Consider the following 19,794-nt stretch of genomic DNA (forward strand, 5'->3'; position numbering starts at 1 on the left):
CGCCCCTCTCCCTCCCATTCATTTCAGAGCGAGCCCCCCTTCCACGGTTTTTTTAAAATTATTATTATTATTATTATTATTATTATTATTATTATTATTATTATTACATTTATATCCCACTCTTCCTCCAAGGAGCCCAGAGCGGTGTACTATATACTTGAGTTTCTCTTTCACACCAACCCTGTGAAGCAGGTTAGGCTGAGAGCGAAGTGACTGGCCCAGAGTCACCCAGCTAGTTTCATGGCTGAATGGGGATTTGAACTTGGGTCTCCCCGGTCCTAGTCCAGCACTCTAACCACTACACCACACTTCCCTGGCCACAGCGGCAGCCGCCACCACAAGATCCTACCACTCAGGATGGCTTGTGTCTCAGGAGGCCATGCAGGGAAGCCGTTCAGTTGGCAGCGTGTGTGTCGGAGGCTGGTGGTGGCAGCAGAGGCAGCGCAAAAGAGACGTGGTGCTGCTGGTGGGGCCGCTGCTGCCCTCCCAGCCATCAGGCGGCTGGAGAGCCCAGGTTCCCAACCCCCAAAGATATGGGCAGCTCACCCTCAGTGGCTGCCGCTGCCTAGGGGCCTCCCGCTCTTTCCGTCTGATCCCTCAGTGGCCTCACACTCCTCCTCCTCTGCTACAAATACCTCCTCGGCTATATTGGCAGAGTTTATGCAGCGGTCATGAAGGAGTACTTGCCTCCCTTCCCTCCGTTTATTATGGCCTTCTCTGCCACTGAATTTGTTTGTTTGTAATAATCCTTGGTTAGAAGTTCTGTTGACCAAAGGCACTTGTGTCATACAATGATGGACTGTTTGAAGAAAGGTATCCTAGCACAAGATTTGTGGACTCGGATAAGCCCCTGTCCAGATGATCTCCGCACTCAACAAATATTGGGCTGAGGCAGGTTTCTTCTGGAACCACATGTTCCCTGAAGGCATTTTTTAATCTGCATCAGGCATTGCATTTCTTGTCCAAGCAGTCTCTTCTGCTGAAATGAAAATTTCCATAACAAAAATGAATGATATGACAAAATTGCATTTTTCTTCACACACCACTGGTATGGTGTGTGAGCATGTGTGAGCCATGTCACATGACCATATTGGTTGCCAGTAATTTCTGTTAGGATGGGAGCTACTGCAGTCATGTAAGTTGCTGCCAGCCAGTAACAATAATTGCCAAGATGTGGTGATTGCCATTCATTTAAAAGTCTTTAGGAAGGGTTTAGACAAATATCCTTGACTTTAGATGTATCTGTGGCCAATAGCCATGATGATCCAAAATGGAATTTCCATATGCAGTAACAATATACCTCTGATTTACTAGATCTCAAGAGCCTAATATTGACTTCATGCCATCCACTATGAGCTTCCCAGTGGCATCTGAGTGTCCACCATTGAAAACAATGCTAAGCTGTGTTGATTTCAGTTCCGACTGAACAAAACAATGCAAATGCACAGCTTTTACAGATGAGAACATGGCACAAGCTAAAAAGGATAGCTTGCATAGACAAGAGATGCAGTATCTGACCTGGCTTTCAGTTATTGCCATTCTAGAATTTGTTGCAGTGATTTTGGCCGCATGTATTAACAAAGAGAAGATTTTTGGGAGCTCACTCTGTGATTATGTGCTCTGGCAGACAGTTTTAATTGCATTTCCTTTGATTTGTCTGGCTGTCTGAAGAACAATTTCTGATCCAAGGTGAAAAAGAAAATAATGGTTTGGGCACACCTCAAGGGCTAACTGAAATGTGAGCTGGCTCATTCTCCAGAGACATGAGACACAAATTTCATTTTGTGCCCTCATTCAACCTTCACCTCCAGTGTTTTTCAGCAAGTACTAAATGACCATGAAAAAAGATGAGGATAGCTTAACACACCACACAGTGGTTGAACAATCCACTGCTTAAATACATTGCGGGGGGAGGGGGCAAGGGTGTCTTCAGATGTGAGACATAAAATGGTTTGTGTTTAAATCAGTCTATAGCATGAATGTAAAACCTGCACTGGAACAGCAGAATTTATTTTTCTTTCACAAGAAACATTTATTTTTATTTTATATTTATTATTACACTTATATCTTTGCTGGAACCCAAGGCAGCATATATGGGATTTCCAGGCAATTGCTAGACTCAGACCTGCTTAACTGCAGCAACACTGCTATCTCACAGTGCTTCAGGCCATGTCTTGGATTTGCAACATTCATAGGCACATAGGAAACTGTCTCATACCAAGTCAGACCATTGGCCCATCTAGCTCAGTCCTGCTTGCACTGACTGTTGGCAGCTGTCTGAGGTTTCCTGTTGGAGTCTTTCCACCCTTCCAGGAGATGCCAGGTAGCTGGGAACCCGGGACCCTCTGCATGCAAAGCAGATGCTATCTCTGAGCTATGTCGCCATCTCCCGTTCATATGGTTCAAATAGCACTAGAGAAGCTCAGATGTAATGTATAAAAATGGTCAACAGGTTAGAATGTGTGCTGTGATCAGCCTGCATGACAGCACTTGATCTTCCTCTGATTGTCTTCCCATCATCATATGCTTATTTTCTCTATAAACTCACTTGTGCTATTAATTCTTTCTACTTTTGATAACCATTCTTTGAATGGTGTGAGTAATGCAGATTCATGTGCTGGTTTTGTTGCCTTGGAGGGTGGAAGTATACTATGTGCATGGCATATGGCTTCCATAAAAAACCTGCATCCCCTCCTAAGTGTTTTCCTATCTTCTTCATAATATGTAGCTCCACTTAACCATCATCACAATGAGTATTTCCCTATGCCTGCTCCACATCATTGGTTGGCAGAGTTTTCTTCTATTCTGTTCTTTATTTAGTCCTCTCTGCCCCACTCCATCATGTGCATACTTCTCAAAATATCTTTCCTCTAGCTTGCCACATGGCCTTTTCCCACAAGGGGAATGGTCATATTTGTTAATGGTTAATCTGAAACTGGCAATATCTTGAGGTTTATGGACAGGAAGATATTTGGCTGATTGATCAGTTTGTGATGATCCATTTTGAAAGGTCAAGAGTAAAGATGTGTCAGGGAAGAAGAAAAGAGTGATAAATTGTTGGCAGCACTCTAATCTGCATGTGGAACATGGCCAGTAGGCCAAATATATATTTAAGGAGGGCACCTTTTTATTTTTTGCATCTTCCAGAGAAGTCCTTTGAATTTTAACTGTAAAATTATTATTTGTCAGATTGTATTTTATAAAACGCCCCCCCCCCCCCGCATATTTGACACTACCTAGTTTCAGATCTTCTCAATAGTTGGCCACAATACTAGTCCGAATGTTGGCCAACGGATTTTTAGAAATGGAAAATTTTCTGTAGCAAAATCAAGTATGGGGATTTTTTTAACCATGCATCTCTCAAGTCATTGGAATATTGCCTAAATAATGGTTTAACAAGTTTTACGGAGCATATGACCACCTTCTAACTAGGAAAATGACATTTTATTCATTATATTCACCCTTACCTCTGAGCAGTTGCTTCAGGCAGTGGATTATTGGGGCACCAGCAGAAATGCAAAATGCCCCCCTTCTGAAATCAGAGTAACTCTTTGGGACCAATCTGACTTTTGATTCTTTTCAAGGAGGACCTCTCTTCATACTCCTTGCAATGCTTCCAAGAAGCATGAGGAGGGAAGAGGTGGGTGGTGGTAATTTTCCTTCTTCCTTGCCACCTCCCTGTACCACTTTCAAAGTTTTCAAGGGTCAGTTTTGAAAGGGAGCTGACCCCCACCAAGGCTGTGGTGGAAGGCAGTATGTGATGTCTTGCCGTAGGCACCCTAACACCTTGGGCTAAACTGGTAGTCCCCTGCCATCATAATATGTTTAGCAGACTGGATACCAGCAAGGCAAGTGTCAGCTATGTCCATTCCTGTTGCTAGTCTAATTGTACTACTGGGATCAGTTTAGGAGGAACCTCAGCAGTGGTAATGCTAAACTCCCATGATAACAGGTTACACTTCGATGAAGTACTTTCACTTTTGTTTCCAAGCTTGGATTTTTGCAGAGAAACATTGAGATTAGTTGTTTGTGGAGGCATCAGCTCCATGATTTCTGTCCCTCTGAAATGCCTTGATTGCTTGGTATTTTGTTTTTGGTTTTTTTTAAGAAAGGTCTCTTGAACTTTCAGTTATACCATTCCAGTAATTGTTAATGTTATGTTTTGTTTATTAACAAATGTGATTGATGCGCAAAGTGGGCCTGCAGTGATGAGCGGAGATCGAATGTTAGCACATACAGTTGTGCTTTCTTTTGAGATATGCTGATATGCTGACAAAACTCAAACTAGATAGGAATGAAACAAGCAATTAAGAACTGTCTGCCAATTTTGTTTCCTTTTTGTTATCTTTCAATTATATTTCCAATAATGATAGGCAAGATGCAGCTTGATGATAAGGATGAGTTTTAAAAGGCACAGTGGCCCCTTCAGGATTTCAAATAATGTCTAGTAGGAAGTAAAATGGCATTAATTGTCATTATACTGTAATTATAGAATTATGGGACTCTCATTTGTCACCCATTTCTTTAAATGACAGTGATGCTACTTACTTTGAAGTTAAACCCTGTGCATAACAGCACTACCAGCAAAGATAATTATTTGACAATTTGCATACTCGAGATCTGCTGCTAATATTTGTCTGCTAGCTATACTATACATTAAATTTGTTCCCCATCCATGGCCTGCTGTGGCCTCATTTTTGTGGGTTGATCTGCACAACGCAGATAAATGGGGGGTGAGCCTGTCTTTCAGGAAGTTTTATTCGGATGACATTTTAATGGATATGTTAGCTTATATATACTAATGCCAAACCATCTGCTTACCAAACTATCTTGTGCCTGAAACATAGCTTGTGAGCTGATTATGCAGCCTTCAGACTACAAGACCCATGATGCAATGTAACTGCAAGTAAAATGCTCGTGTGTACAAGCACTTCAGCCTCTAACTGAAGTGAGCAACTGACAATATTGAAAGAGTGGAAACCTAATAAGAAATAACCAGAAACCTAATAGGCACACACTTTGTATAGAAATTTGCTGCATAGGGCTGGGGAAATTGAACTGTAAATAAATTTCATTTGTGGGATTTTTATGTGGTGAGTGACTTATGGGTTGGGCCCATGCCCATTCTGGGTGGCAAAAATTATTCAAGAGAAATTGTGTCCTCAGCTGTTCAGATTTACCAACATATCTCTTTGTGAAAGTACAGGAGGGTTCTGGATAGCCATAAATCTGTGCTTATCAATTGGCTATCCACTTTTAGTAGTAGCGTCTAAGGAACCGGGGGGGCCAAATGAGCCATAGCTACCTTTGTTTTCTGGCAGGCCCACGTCTGCCTCTCTCTTCCATCCTGCCCCGCCCCAGCATTAAACCAACCAATGGTTTATGTGGTATGCTGGAAAGCCTGGGTAAATTTGCCTTACACCAGAAAGTCATAAAATTCAAAGCCAGGCAAGTCATCATAGGGGGAACATTCCACATTTAGGGCATTTATGTTCTTTCTTTGGTCATTACCTGTCATGCTGCAGAAGGTGGGGGAACAGAAGAGGACTCTTACAAAGACTTTTGTATTTAATCAAACTCATGTGGGAGGTAGTTCTTTTAGATTCAGGCCCTGTTGTGATGCTGCGTTCTGGCTCTTGTATGGTTCCAGCTAGGGTCCAGAGGAAAATGATGCACTCCAAACGCCTGTAGCTGAGTTGGGGTCTTAGGCTGACTTTATGCCTGATAGTCAGCTCATTTCATTTTTTTCCTTGCTGTTTTAGTGTTGATTTTATCTCTGTTTTAACTAATTGCTTTAATTTAAATAAGTTGTTCTAGAAAGAACTAATCTGCCTACTTTCCTTCCACTATCCCTACAACTGGACTAAATTTGGTCCAAATTGGTTAGGCAGTTCACAAGTTAGTCCAGTTGTGCCTCAAATAGTCATGTGTCTACCATCTTGAACTGGGGTGGATGACATCATCACAAACTATGCATTTGAGGTGTCCCTATGTTTTGTGACAACTGTACCAAATTTGATCCAAATCAGTTCCCACTTGCACCTCAAATGTTCATGTGTCCACCATCTTTAATCAAGGTGGATGATGACGTGCCCTTGAGCTGTCCCTGTGTGTCCCCACACCTGTAGTAATTTTGGTTCAAATTGGTTAGGCAATTCACAAATCAGCCCAATTGCGCCTCAAATGTTCATGTATCCGCCATCTTGAATTGTGGTGGATGATACCATCACAAACCTTGCCATTGAGGTGTTCCTATGTGTCACTCACTACAACTATACCAAATTTGATTCAAATCGGTTATGCACAGTGTTCCTTCTAACAGGGATTCCTAGATGTTGTTCACTACAACTCTCAGCATCCCTAGCTGCAATGGTCTTTGGCTGAAAATTATGGGAGCTGTAGTCAACAACATTTGGGAATCCCTGCTAGAGGGAACACTGGTTAGGTGGTCCACAAGTTAGCCCTCTTGTGCCTCAAATGTTCACTCATCCACCATCTTGGATTGGGGTGAATGACGTCATCAAAAACTACATAATTGAGGCATCCCTATGTGTCCCTACATCTGAAGCAAATTTGGTTTAAATCAGTTAGGTGGGTCACAAGTTAGCCCACTTAGCCTCAAACGTTTATGCCTCTGTCATCTTGAACTGAGGTGGATTACATCATCACAGACTCCTTTGAGGTGTCCCTACAACTGTACCCAGTTTGGTTCATATTGGTTGAGGCATTACACACACACACACACACACACACACACACACACACAGTTGGGTGATCTCATAAGCCTACTGGAAAGTAGGCTAAAAATAGGTTAATGTTGTTTTATTCTGTTTTGTGAGAGCCACTTTGTGAACCTGGTATAGATTGAAAGGCAGGATATAAATGCAAAAATAAAAAATCACCTGGAGGTGGAGGGAGGCAGGGTTTGGGATGCAGGTGAGCTTGAGCATAAAGCTGGATCTTGGAGGAGTATTCAAACTGCCTCAGTTTTTACAGGATTGAGCATGGTTGTTGGCAAATTGAGTTGCATGACCAAAGAGGATGGGGGTGACAATTTGTGGCAGGAAGTGGATTGCCACTGGAACCTGGCCAATATGAATTATATTAGTTTTCCTTTGGAAACAATAAAAGCGTATATGTTTGAAGTGACACCACTATAATGGTAATTTAGGGTACTCATATTGAATGTGGTGCCAGGAAAGCCCAACTTGGTTCTACTCCTAGAATCTAATCAAACATGTTGCTTCTGAACAGAATTAAGCTGGCTAATTACTACTCTCTCTCTCAGTTTTGTAAATTGACTGCTAGCACCTTACAATTGATATTGGAGAATATGCATAAGCTTGATAGGAAGCTGAGTAAACTATCACCACCTCTATCACAACAGACTGGCAACTCTCATGATGTGTGCTGTAGCAATTCCAACTGCTATCTGTCCTATTTGGCAAAGTTTGAAGCTGAGGACAGATCTCAGTCTTTCCTTCAAGCAAGTTCAGAAGGACATCTCTCCAAGTCCAATTATGTGTTGCAGCCTAATAATGTTATGCTATCAATATTAAAGATCCCAGTAAACTATAACAAATGGCACCATAAGGCAGCTATAGTTCATTCTATTGCTTTATTGACAAGGAAATCTATCACATATGACGACATTATGCTTTGTAAATTTTTATCTGATTCAAATGGCTGCAAAAGGATCATGTTGACTTGTAGAGCGGAAATGATTCCATCGCTCCTTTTACGTTCCAACGGACACCTTGCCAAATATGGGATCAGAGTAACTAGATGTTTTAAAGATCTACATATATCGCATTGGAAGCTTAGATCTAGAGATGAAAAGTCTACTGGCCCTGAAACTGTCCATCAAAGGAAACATGCCTGCAACTGTATTTTAAAATCACAGAACCCTGGGAATGATAAAAATGAAGCTGAAAGGTCGTTAAGCCATCTTCCCCCTTCAGAAACTGTTAAGCTGACAGAACAAATACAAAGGATACAAGACTTTATCAATGCCTCCTTCCATGCCTTAGCCTCTCCTTTAGATGAGGACATAAATGAGATAAATCTAATGGAGGTGGTATCTCCTAAGTCGCATGCATCCTGTCATCAGGAAAACCAGGAACTTCTGTCTAAGTTTGCAGAAAATGAAGGCCCCCCAGTGGACTAAATTGCGTTCTGTAGATGCCCAAATGCCAATACTTGATAATGCTGACCTAAAGGGAATTTCTCCTTTCTGCGCCATCCCCCTTTTAGACTCCGGTTTGGTCAATAAGGCACTTACCAACCTTGTAGAGACGGCCCTAATGGAATATGCACAGGAGGAGAAAAATAAGTGGCTGGGAATACTGACTGATCCCCATTTTGATGAAATAAGCACACTTCTGAATCCATCAACAATGCCCATCCTCCCTATTACTTCTTTAGGCTCTAATTCCCCTTCGGGTTCTCCTGTTTGCTCAGAAACGTTGGCTGCTACCACATTGGTGGACCAGCAGATACAACCGTGGCCTTTTGAGCAAGATGGGGAAGGCAACTCTGCGCCAGAGCTAATTAACCAAAAAACCAACTCAAGCGCTTTTGGTCCCCATAAGGTGGGGGTAGAGGAGAATTCAGCCTCTGGCAGTGGTAATTGACTTATGAGTGTTGTTCCTAAGTTAAAATTGTTAAATTGGAATATTGCTGGGTGGAGGAGATGCTCTGCTGATCCCGGTTTTATCTTATTCCTAGCAAATTATGAAATTTTACTTTTACAGGAGACTTGGGCTGTGAGTCCTTTTGAAGTGGCAGGCTACACAACTTTTTCTATAGATGCCAAACCAGGTTGCTTCTGAACTAGACTAGCAGGGAGAAGCAAGACTAGAAGCTAGCTATCAAACACGTTAGCTTTTGTCAGGCAGAATCATTCTGACATGGGAGTGCTTTCTCATAAGCAACCTCCTATATGGGGTTTGTTTATTACATTTCTATACTGTCCCATCTAGTAGCACTGGGCAGTTTACAAACTGAGATGATAGCTGTGCACATGGTTGCATGGTTGAAAGTTCTAAGGAAAGAATTTCAGCCTACCCTTCTCTCAGACATGTTTATGTTCCACATGCAGGCGGCTTTTTACACAGGGGGAGGATTCAAAGATGTGATCCTCCCATCTAATGTGGTATTGCTCAAGAAGGATTGTACCACATGTTTTTTCCTGTAACTTTGGATCAGCTTGGAAGCACCAGAGTAAGAATGGGAATTGATTATCTTCCACTCACCATTCTTCATACAGTTTGGAAATAGTTCAGTTACCCACTAAAATCAACTCATTCTTACACCAGTAGTTGTAATAGGGACAAACTCATAGGAAGATAGGAAGCTGACTTATACTGAGTCAGACCATTGGTCCATCTAGCTCAGTATTGTCTACACACACTGACAGCGGTTTCTCCAAGGTTGCTGGCAGGAATCTCTCTCAGCCCTACCTTGGAGATGCCAGGGAGGGAACTTGGAACCTAGATGCTGTTCCCAGAGTGGCCCCTTCTCCTAAGGGGAATTTCTTACAGTGCTCACATGTGGTCTCCCGTTCAAATGCAGCCAGGGTGGACCCTGCTTAGCAAAGGGGACAATTCATACTTGCTACCACAAGACCAGCTCTCCTCTCTCCTCCCATAACTCATCATCTGGCTAGAAGAACTTATATTGTATATATTACTTTAACTTGTTCATTTTGTATCCTATTAGAACTAATCTTCCATGCATGCCATTGTTAAGCTCTTGGATGTTTTTCTTTGTGTCGTTGCAGCTGGTGCTGAGAACAGAATTGGCTGGGCATTTGGTTTAGGATTAGAGAGGCTGGCTATGATCCTATATGGGATTCCTGACATCCGCATTTTCTGGAGTGAAGATGAGCGTTTCTTGAAACAGTTCCGTGTACCTCACATTCACCAAAAAGTACTATTCCAGGTATGAGAAAAATGTGGGAACAGGGCTGGATTATGACATGCTGAGGCTCTAAGCTACATTAAGCTTAAAAGCATAGCATTAGATATAATATATAGTATTCTAACAAAAAGGACAATGAATATAGAATTCAGCTTTATTTTTAGTTGGCAAAGATGCAACTGTTAATCTAACAGAAAGTTATATTGCAATAAGCCTATTTGCATTAGAAATACCTTTAAATTAAAATACATTATGTACAAATCGAAAATGTCATTTTTTATAATTCAGAGGCCTCCCCCAATAATGTGAGACCCTAAACTGTAGCTTACTTTGTTTGTGCTTAAATCCAGCATGGTGTAGGGATCATGTTCTGTGTGTATTGACAAAGAAATAGAATCATGTTCTGTGTCTGTTGGATTACCAGAGAGCAATATTTGGTAATGCAGTTTTCCTTCTGCTTGCAAACCATTCTTGGGCTATGAGGGTACCATGCTCCCATCCACTCAATGGGGCTTGTGCATGGCTGTTTTTCAGTGAGTTGTGCCCCAAGACATTTGGTACTTTACTTGTATGGAAATGTGGCAGAATCATTCAATCGGCTTTTGAAATCTTTTCCCCCTCACATATCCTGGGAAGAGTATTTGTGATAATTGCTACTTCTAAGCCATAGTTTGTGTATTACCAGGGCCTTCATGTAATGGAAGAACAATGTACCGCCAATTACTCAGCTATTGTTTCATATGAGCTGGGCACTCCATGTTAATGCCATGGAGATGTCTAGCTTATGAGATTTCTTCTCTGTCCTTTGTTTTTAAGCGGGAGGAGTGCACAGACAATGTGGCTCAAATGTGACATTTCTGTGGTAGAGAGTTTGTGCTGCTCACATACCGCATAACGTATGCAGGCAAAAAGTATGTTAATGCTAAAAATTAGGGATGTGCCTGAATCAGTTTCTTCGATTTGATTTGTACATGAATTGAATCACCCCTGATTTGTTTTGGGTCCGAATCTGCCCCCCGCCCTAATCACCCTACATTCGATTTGTACCTGAATTTTCTGAATCAATTCAGATCAAAAAAGGGTCATCGGGCCAAAAGAAGTTGGCACGTCTTTAAGCTTTTCCCCATAGGGAATAATGAGGATTTCAGCATCCTTAGTTATAACTCCTGAGGGGGTCACTAGGGTGGCCCAGAGTGGGTTGTGGTGGGTGGTAGTGCCCAATGTGTCCAAGGAAGCTACCACTCATATTTGAAAGAGGACAAAGGGGTGTTGTGGTTTTTTTAAAAAATTGAAGTTGGCATGTCCTTGTGGCAGACCTGGGGCAGAAAAGGGGTTTCGGGGGCAGAAGAGTGGGTCAGGTGGTAGTGCCCCAATGGGTGCTTGCTACCACCCAGATTTCAAATAAATTGGTGAAAGGGATGGGGTTTTTTATCTTTTTCTGAAGTTTGCGTGTCTTTTAAGCTTCCCCTCCCATAGGGAATAATGGGGATTTCAGCAGCCCCATAACTCCATGTGGGGGGCACCAGGGTGTCCCAGAGCAGGTTGTGGTGTAGTGCACATAGGGTGCCAACAAACCCACAAGCCCATGGGGCAATGGGTTTTGTTGTTTTCACTGTCTGAGGTGTTCTGAGAGTTGATTCTCTGAGAGTCATTTCCTACCAGAGAATCAACTCTCAGAACACCTCAGACATTGAAAACAACAAAACCCATTGCCCCATGGGCTTGTAGTTCTGGGGGTGGTTGGCTGCCTATGTACACTACACCACCAGTCTTCTATGTGACAGGAATCGTGACTGGCCTCAAAAGGCTGCTACATCCCATGAGGCCTAGGTGGGTAGGTTGCATATGAAAGGGAGACTAGACGTGTGAGCACTTTAAGATATTCCCCTTAGGGGATGGAGCTGCTCTGGGAAGAGCAGAAGGTTCCAAGTTCCCTCCCTGGCTTCTCCAAGACAAGGCTGAGAGAGATTCCTGCCTGCAACCTTGGAGAAGCCACTGCCAGTCTATGAAGACGATACTGAGCTAGATGGATCAATGGTCTGACTCAGTATATGGTAGCTTCCTATGTTTCAGAGGCCAAGGAAGTGCAGTAAAAATGGACTTCAGAGCTTCAAAGTTAATGCAAACCTGACATGAAGAGCAGGAAGAGTGAAGTTACAACAAGCCTCTTCCCTCAGATCTGAAGCTGGCACTACTTCTCCAGTCTGAACATACAAGGCTTTGGGGCATTTCTGTTCTGTTCAGTAATACTAGGAAAGTAACTCAGTGCTAAAAATGTTGCTGTAACGCCACTCGCAAGCACCAAAATCTGCTTGGTATGCAGTTTCTCCTTCATCCTCTCTCTCTGCTCATACTCATAACTATGGAACCACTCACGAAGCGCTTTATTTTGGAACTAGTATTTTTAAGCCCGTTATGATAACGGGCGCTAGCTTTCTATCCCGTCTTTTCTGTCTCTCTCTCTCTCTTTCTGTCTCTTCCCCCCCCCCTTGTCCCCTCTCTCTTTTTGTTTTTTGTTTTGTTGTTGTCTCTGTTTTTGTTCTTCCTTATTTTGCTTTTACTTTTTTTTGGGGGGGGGGGTGGATGAATAACGGCCAAAATGGCCCATGAGAAGGTGGCCGCCCCCGCCTATCGCCCTCCCGCGCACCCAGCTGCCGGAGCCCACCTTACCCGCTCCAGCCCGAAGGAGAAGAGAGGAACTCGGAAACAGAGCTATTCTCTGTGTTAAGCTGCTGCCTATACTGTCGCAATGGACGCAATAGGCGTCCTTTGCGTCCATAGCGGCAGTTTGAGCAGTGACTTAGCACAGAGAGGAGCTCTGCTCGTGAGCTCCTCTCTTTTCCCTCGGGCTGGAGCGGGTAAGGTGGTCTTCGGCAGCTGGGTGGGCGGGAGGGCGATAGGCAGGGGCGGCGACCTTCTCATGGGCCATTTTGGCCCTTAATCTTTTTTTGGGGGGAGCGGCGAAGGTGATTTTGGGCAGCTGGGAGGGCGGGTGAGCAGGCGGCGGCGGCTGTGAGCGGGCGGGGGCCTCGTTGGCGGCTTTGCCGCCACCTCGCCCAGCTTCCCTGTCCCCCGTCTCGGTCTTCCCCCGCCGCCATTGCCCTCGCCTTTTTCAGGGCGGCCGCTTCTGGTTGCCTCGGCCTCCTCTCGCCGTGCCGCAGCTCATGGCCGAGGCGGCGGCTCTGCCGCCGCCTCGGCCACTTTCCCCCGCCGCCACACACCGGCTAATGGCTGCCCGTGGCTGTGGGACACTGGTGTCTGCAGTCCTGTGTCCCTTGGGCTCTTCTGGGCCTGCGCTTCGCGCAGGCCCAGAACAGCCCAGGGAGGCAGGGACGCAGATCCCCAACATTCCAAAGCCACGGCCACTCACTTAGCCTTTTATTATATAGGATGCTGTTTTTGTAAACCGCCTTGGGATTGTTTTGATGAAAGGCGGTATATAAATTTAACAATCAATCAATCAGTGCTGTGGACCTGTATATTTTCTCTGTGATGCCATCATGCCATGCCACCAGGGAAAGTTGGGGCTACAATGGAAATATAGATTATGACACAACTGTGTCTAGGTTGCACAATGCAGTGATATCATGGGGCCACTGAGAAATGAAAACCTTGCTTCAGAAATCTTAGGAAAACCGAGCATACAAAAAACCTACTTCCTCTGGGGGGCGGGGAATACTGTCTCATCTGTTATGTTTGCTACAGGATAACCAACTCTGTGTGTACAAACCAATCATTTCAGCCCATTTTGCCTCATTATGAATTGTAGTACGGGTGGACTTGAGGATCCACCATTAGTTGTCATCTTGGTATAATTTACATTTATCATATTAGTTTATGATTAGTATTATTTCATAATAAAAAATAAAATAGCTTCAATGGATGCTGCATTCTCAGATATTTTTCATCAAGATGGGGTAACGATGCTTAAATGGTTGTTCATTTATTATGTTTACTTTTTAATAGTACATCTATTAAAGGCAAATATGCAGCCATTAGTATGTAAATTGAACTTGGATGCCTGAAATAATGAGGTGCAGCCTACAATTTGATTTATTGGCCAATTAGGTTTCTTGTAACTGAGGATATGTGCAAAGTGTGTATATCTGGGTCTGCATATATATGTGAGAATATCTGATAGTGTGCCAAAGAAGCCTGAGTCCGAGACTGTTCGATATTACTAGTGGGATCCCCCCTCCCCAATTCCACTGCATACATCTCTTTCATTCCACAGTGACAAGCTATCGAAGTCTCTCTAGTAAAAGGATAATCCATATGCATATAACTGAAGACTTATAACATTTAGGGGCAAATTAGTATTGCACTGAAGGTCTTGTTTATTCCAGACTGCAAAAATACAGCCATCTAGCTGACTTCCACAGGAGTTTTCTTTAGTAAGGTCAAGTATGCCGACAAGTTGATTTCGACTCCTTGCGCCCACAGAGCCCTGTGGTTTTCTTTGGTAGGATACAGGAGGGGTGTTACCATTGCCTCCTCCCACGCAGCATGTCACTAATTTTGTAAATGCTCCCCCATGTATCCAGAGACTCAGGGCCTGATTAATGGGTGTAATGATGCCCATTACATAGGATTGCATCCTCACTAGTACATCTCTGAAGGAACAACTCACTTCAGTGTGGTGACCTGTGGTACATGTGCTCTAGGGTGGGTTGATTTTAATCACTAAGATAAAACCTCCATTTAAAACAGAGATTTAAATTAAGTTTACCGCTGGTGCTTCATCACATGCGTCTTAATCTGTGGTGCAAATCTGATCACTAAATCATGTATTTATAACTTAGTAGAGCACTTTCAACATCTAGGAGGATATACTTTGCGTAATTATTAAGATAATTTTTACTTGTTTAGGAAATAGTGCATAACACCTGTTTTTAAATGTAATTTATATCTTTCTTATTACCTGTGTCAAGCTGCCCTGCATCTCCTGGTTGCACTGCTTATAACTTGACACATTTCCCTTTTTGCCAAAGAAAGGCAAAATATTCCCAGATACGGTGTCTCCCATAACCAAAAGTTGTGGCAAAATGTGAGGCTATTAAGGAAACTGTGTGTGTGTCTCTCTCTCTATCTGTTCAGTTGTGTCCGACTCTCGGTCACACTATGGATCACTGCACTCCATGCCGTCCCATCTCGGACAGCTTCCTTTAAGTCTGCCGTGGTCATTCCAGTGTCATTTTTTATAATATCCAGCCACCAAGTACAAGGCCGTCCCCGTCTCCTTCTCCCGCTGATCATTCCCAGCATAATTGTCTTTTTGAGTTAGTCAGCTCGCATGACATGACCAAAATATGTCAGTCTATGTTTGGTAATCTTAGCTTCTAGCGATATTATTGGTTTAACTCGATCTAAAACTTCCTTATTTGTAATTCTCGCTGTCCATGGGATACGCAACAATTGCCTCCAGCATCACATCTCAAAAGCCTCCTATCTGCCTTCTTCAAAGTCCAAGTTTCACAGCCATATGTGGCTATTGGAAATATTATTTCATTAACCAATCTGCATTTGGTTAGGGAACTAATATCTTTGCTCTTCCAAATTTTACTCATGCTGATCATTGTGGTTCTTCCAAATGCTATACGCCTTCTGATCTCAGGGCTATAGTCACAAAAATTGATCGATTTTAGAGCCAAGAAAAATAAATTCCTTTACTACCTCAATGATCTCATTATTGATCTTCACTCTGATTTGTGTATTTTTTAAATTTATTTAGCATATTTTTATACTGCCCAAAACCCACGTCTCTGGGTGGTTTACAACAAGATTTAAAAAGTAAAACATTAATTTAAAATGAAAAAATAAAAGCAAGAAATTTAAAACACAGTTTAAAATTTTAAAACAATATTCTAAAAACAACATTAAAACTATCAAAACAATATCAAAAGCCTAGGTAAACAGATGCATCTTTAAAGTTACTTTTTAAAAGTTGTCAGAGATGGGGAGGCTATTATTTCACTAGGGAGCGCATTCCAAAGCCTTGGGGCAGCAGCGGAGAAGGCGAGCCGGTGGCAAATGCAGACGGACCTCTCCTGATGATCTCAATGGGCGGTGGGGTTCATGACGAAGAAGACGTTCTCTTAAATACCCAGGGCCCAAGCTGTTTAGGGCTTTATCGGTTATGACCAACACCTTGTATTTTGCCCCGAAACATATCGGCAGCCAGTGTAACTCCTTCAATATGGGAGTAATATGGTCTCTCCTAGATGACCCAGAGACCAGCCTGGCTGCCGCATTCTGAACCAACTGTAGTTTCTGGACTACATACAAGGGCAGCCCCACATAGAGCGCATTGCAGTAATCCAGTCTGGAGGTTACCAGCAGATGTACCACTGTTTTGAGGTCGTCTATCTCAAGAAACGGGCGCAGCTGGCGTATCAGCCAAAGCTGATAGAAGGCACCTCTGGCCACTGCCTCAACCTGGGACACCAAGGAGAGACTTGGATCCAGAAGCATCCCTAGACTGCGTACCTGTTCCTTCTGGGGAAGTGTGACCCCATCCAGAACAGGCAGATCAAAATAATCTCTTGAGTTCCGACCTTTTATTAAGGTACAATCCAAATTTCTCACTTTCTTCTTTAATTTTTAAAATTAAAAACTGTATTGAATAATAACTCCCCCACACACTGTTTTTCTACTGCACCACCTTTCCTATATTTGTCCCTGCCTTAACTCCTCTGTCTTGGCCCATCCCCACCACAAAATCACTGCCCTATTATTGACCCTGTGTCTTTGCACATGAAAAACAGGCTTAGAAACAACTGAAAACACAGAAATTGCCAAGAGCAAGAGCTAGTAATTGCTGGGCAGGCTAGAGCCTTTTTCATGAGATTAAACTGAAATGAATGCCCATGTCTGATTGGTAGGTGACTTGGTGTATGTGATAGTCATTCATTTTTAGAGAATGGTGTTTGCGTAGCAAGTTTATGATGAGATTTAATTTTAACTGTGTTGTTTTTTATATGAGAATTGGAAACTTAATGTTTTATTTACATTTTTTTAATCCAGTGTTTTTTTTAAAAAAAATCATTGATTTTTATCCACCGTGATGTGCACTGAATCATTCACAGGATTGATTCCACTTGTCAAGGAAAATGACCTTGTGAATTAGACCTTCCTTCATGTAGCAGTTTTGTTTTAAAAAACAGCCTGGAAATGAAGAAATAATTTACAGCTGCTTCTTGGTTCGGACACTGGTTTTTCCTGTGACACTCTATGGATGTGAAAGCTGGACTTTGAAGAAGCAGGACAGAAAAGGTGTTAACACTTTAGAACTTTGGTGTTGGAGAAGACTTTTGAGGATACCATGGACAGCCAGGAAAACCAACCAATGGATCATGGAACAAATCAATCCAGAATTTTCACTCAAGGCACAAACTATTTTCACCAGGCTCAAACTATTATACTTCGGACATATTTATTTTTTTATTTTATTTTATTTTATTTTATTTTATTTATTAACTGCCCCATCCAGAGGCTCTGGGCACTGTACAACAACTTTTAAAATACATTTTTAAAAAAACCTATTATGCGAAGATCGAGCTCCCTTGAGAAGTCCATAATGCTGGGGAAAGTTGAAGGAAAGAGAACAAGAGGATGATCAACAGCAAGGTGAATGGACTCAATTATGACAGCAATGAATGCACCACTGAAAGTCCTAAAAGGCCAAGTTGAAGACAGATCATCCTGGAGAGAATCTATCTATGTTGTTGCTAAGAGTTGACATTGACTTGACAGCACTTAATCAATCATCAACAGTTGACACACACTGGATCCTACCCTGAAGTAACTATCTGAGTACAAACAAGCAGCTGCCTGTAGAAATCACTACCATTTGGATGGCTGTGGTTACGTACATGATATGGGTGTTTGGGATTTTTCTTGTTAAAACAAAAGTAGTTTTAATACTTTTAATGTTGGTTTGTAAATGTTTTAATTGTTAATGATTTTAATGTTTAAATTATTTTAACTGTAAACTGCCCAGAGTTGCATGTTTTGGGCGGTATAGAAATATGTAAAATAAAATACAAAATATAAATAAATAAATAAAAATAGTTTGTGTATAAAATGTCATTTTAATTTTATTTGGCCTCTTATCTCCCAAACCATTTAATTGCATAATTTGTGTGTTCTTTAGGGATATAAATATTTGCATTTGGAAAACGAACCCATATTCTGGGCTGTTCTGAGCCTATGGGATGGAACAAAGGATATAAATATGCCAAACAAATACATAGAAATGTTACATCTGAATTTATTACCTGTAAAACTTTTCCTGAGGTCAACAGGATATGAGATTCCTGTAGAGTACTGCTCTCACAAATTCAACTTCAGACAAGTTCCCTAGATAACTTATTCTGATGTATCATTTCTTTGGAGTATGTGCTCAGGGGACCACTTTAGAAAGTCATTGCATGAGTGGCAAACTGTCGAAATCAGCTGTCAGTTTCTGCTAGCTGGGGCAATCATGTATTGCACTGCTAGCAAATGTTAGTGCAACAGTTTGTAGTAGTTTATTCTGAAGCACTGATTCATTAGCACAAAAAAGTAATGTTAAAAGCCTTCCAAAAGCATTTTAAAAGGCAATTCAGGAGCAATTAAAAATACTGCTTAACAAGCTTTTAAAAAGAAAAGACACTGCAAGTGAAAGGTCAGACAGACAATCAAAAGCACTGTGCAGCAGTCTAGCCAAACATCACGACTGATTATGCAGTTAGGCATTTACTCCAGGAAAATAGTATGAACATGGATTCCAAAGATTCTTTGTATCAATTTTAGTAAATCTGTACTTGTACTGTTTTACTATACTGTAAGGTTTCCATTCACTATTCTCTCTAGAGGAAAAAGATGTATAGAAATGCTTTTACATGGAGTAGGTTGTGACTATCTACTGCTAGAATTCTTGATATTTTGAAAACTAAAGGTGAACACAGTTAAACATATTCCTTGGTTTTCAGGAAAGCTGGTTTAAATAAGCTCTGAAAAGTGCTAGGTAGGATTCCATGGCTAGATAAACTAATGGGGAAAGGAGTCCAAGAAAGGTTGGAGTTCCTGAAGCAGAAGTTACTAAAGATATAATCACAAACAGTTGCAATAAGAGAGAGAATTGGAGCACATCTTAAAAAGCTAATATGGTTGCACAAAAAATGTGATTAGCTGAAAATAAAAAAAAGAACATGTAAAAAAATAGAAGGAAGGACAGGTCACCAAGGACAAATACAGATAAGTAGCCCAAACTTATAGAGACAGTGTCAGGAAAGCTAAAGCTCACAATGAGCTGAGGTTGGTAAGAGACATGAATAGCAACAAAAAGACTTTTTCAGGTATGCTCTAAAATGATAGGCCTTCTGTTCAGTAAGGACAGTGAAATGTTAACAGTTGGCAAAGAGAAAGTGAACGGCTCAGCTCCTGTTTTGCTTCCATCTTCTCCCCAAATAGGAGCTCTGTGCAACCTCAAAAAGCAGCATGAATGCAGAGGGATTAGGCTTGGAGTTACCAAAACTGCCCCAGAGTGATTGGCTAAGGTGCTCCAGCTATGCTTTTGGCTAAAGTGGGGAAATTAGCTTGGATTGGGGAAGCAGTTCTGACACAGTATCAATTTAGAAGTCTTGGTGCATTGGAAAGGATGAGGAGATGTAGGTACACTTTTAAAGCTTTATTAAGGGTAGAAATGGGGGGAGTTACAGAAGGCAAAGAGGGTTTGGTCAGGCAATTCAATAATTTGGCTAGTGTTCTGAATCTTGGTTAGAGGCTTGCAATAAATTATTTAAAATCCTAAATAAGAGCCTTCTTGTTGTCAAAAGTGCCTGGAGAGTGGAGAGAGATGCAGAAAGAGAAGTGAGTAAGAAGGCTTAAGGA

At 42.0% G+C, this 19,794-nt stretch overlaps 1 protein-coding gene across 24 annotated transcripts in view; it reads left to right on the forward strand.

Moving 5' to 3' along the window:
• FARS2 (phenylalanyl-tRNA synthetase 2, mitochondrial) overlaps positions 1 to 19,794 on the forward strand; it is a 393,182-nt gene that overhangs the window by 215,889 nt on the left and 157,499 nt on the right. For all 24 annotated transcript variants that reach the window (XM_053247747.1, XM_053247745.1, XM_053247741.1 and 21 more), the window contains one exon: positions 9,782 to 9,942. In XM_053247747.1, the coding sequence (XP_053103722.1) occupies positions 9,782 to 9,942 (161 nt within the window). The remainder of the gene's footprint in view (positions 1 to 9,781; positions 9,943 to 19,794) is intronic.

Source organism: Hemicordylus capensis, chromosome 4, assembly GCF_027244095.1.
Source record: "Hemicordylus capensis ecotype Gifberg chromosome 4, rHemCap1.1.pri, whole genome shotgun sequence".
NCBI lineage: Eukaryota > Metazoa > Chordata > Lepidosauria > Squamata > Cordylidae > Hemicordylus > Hemicordylus capensis.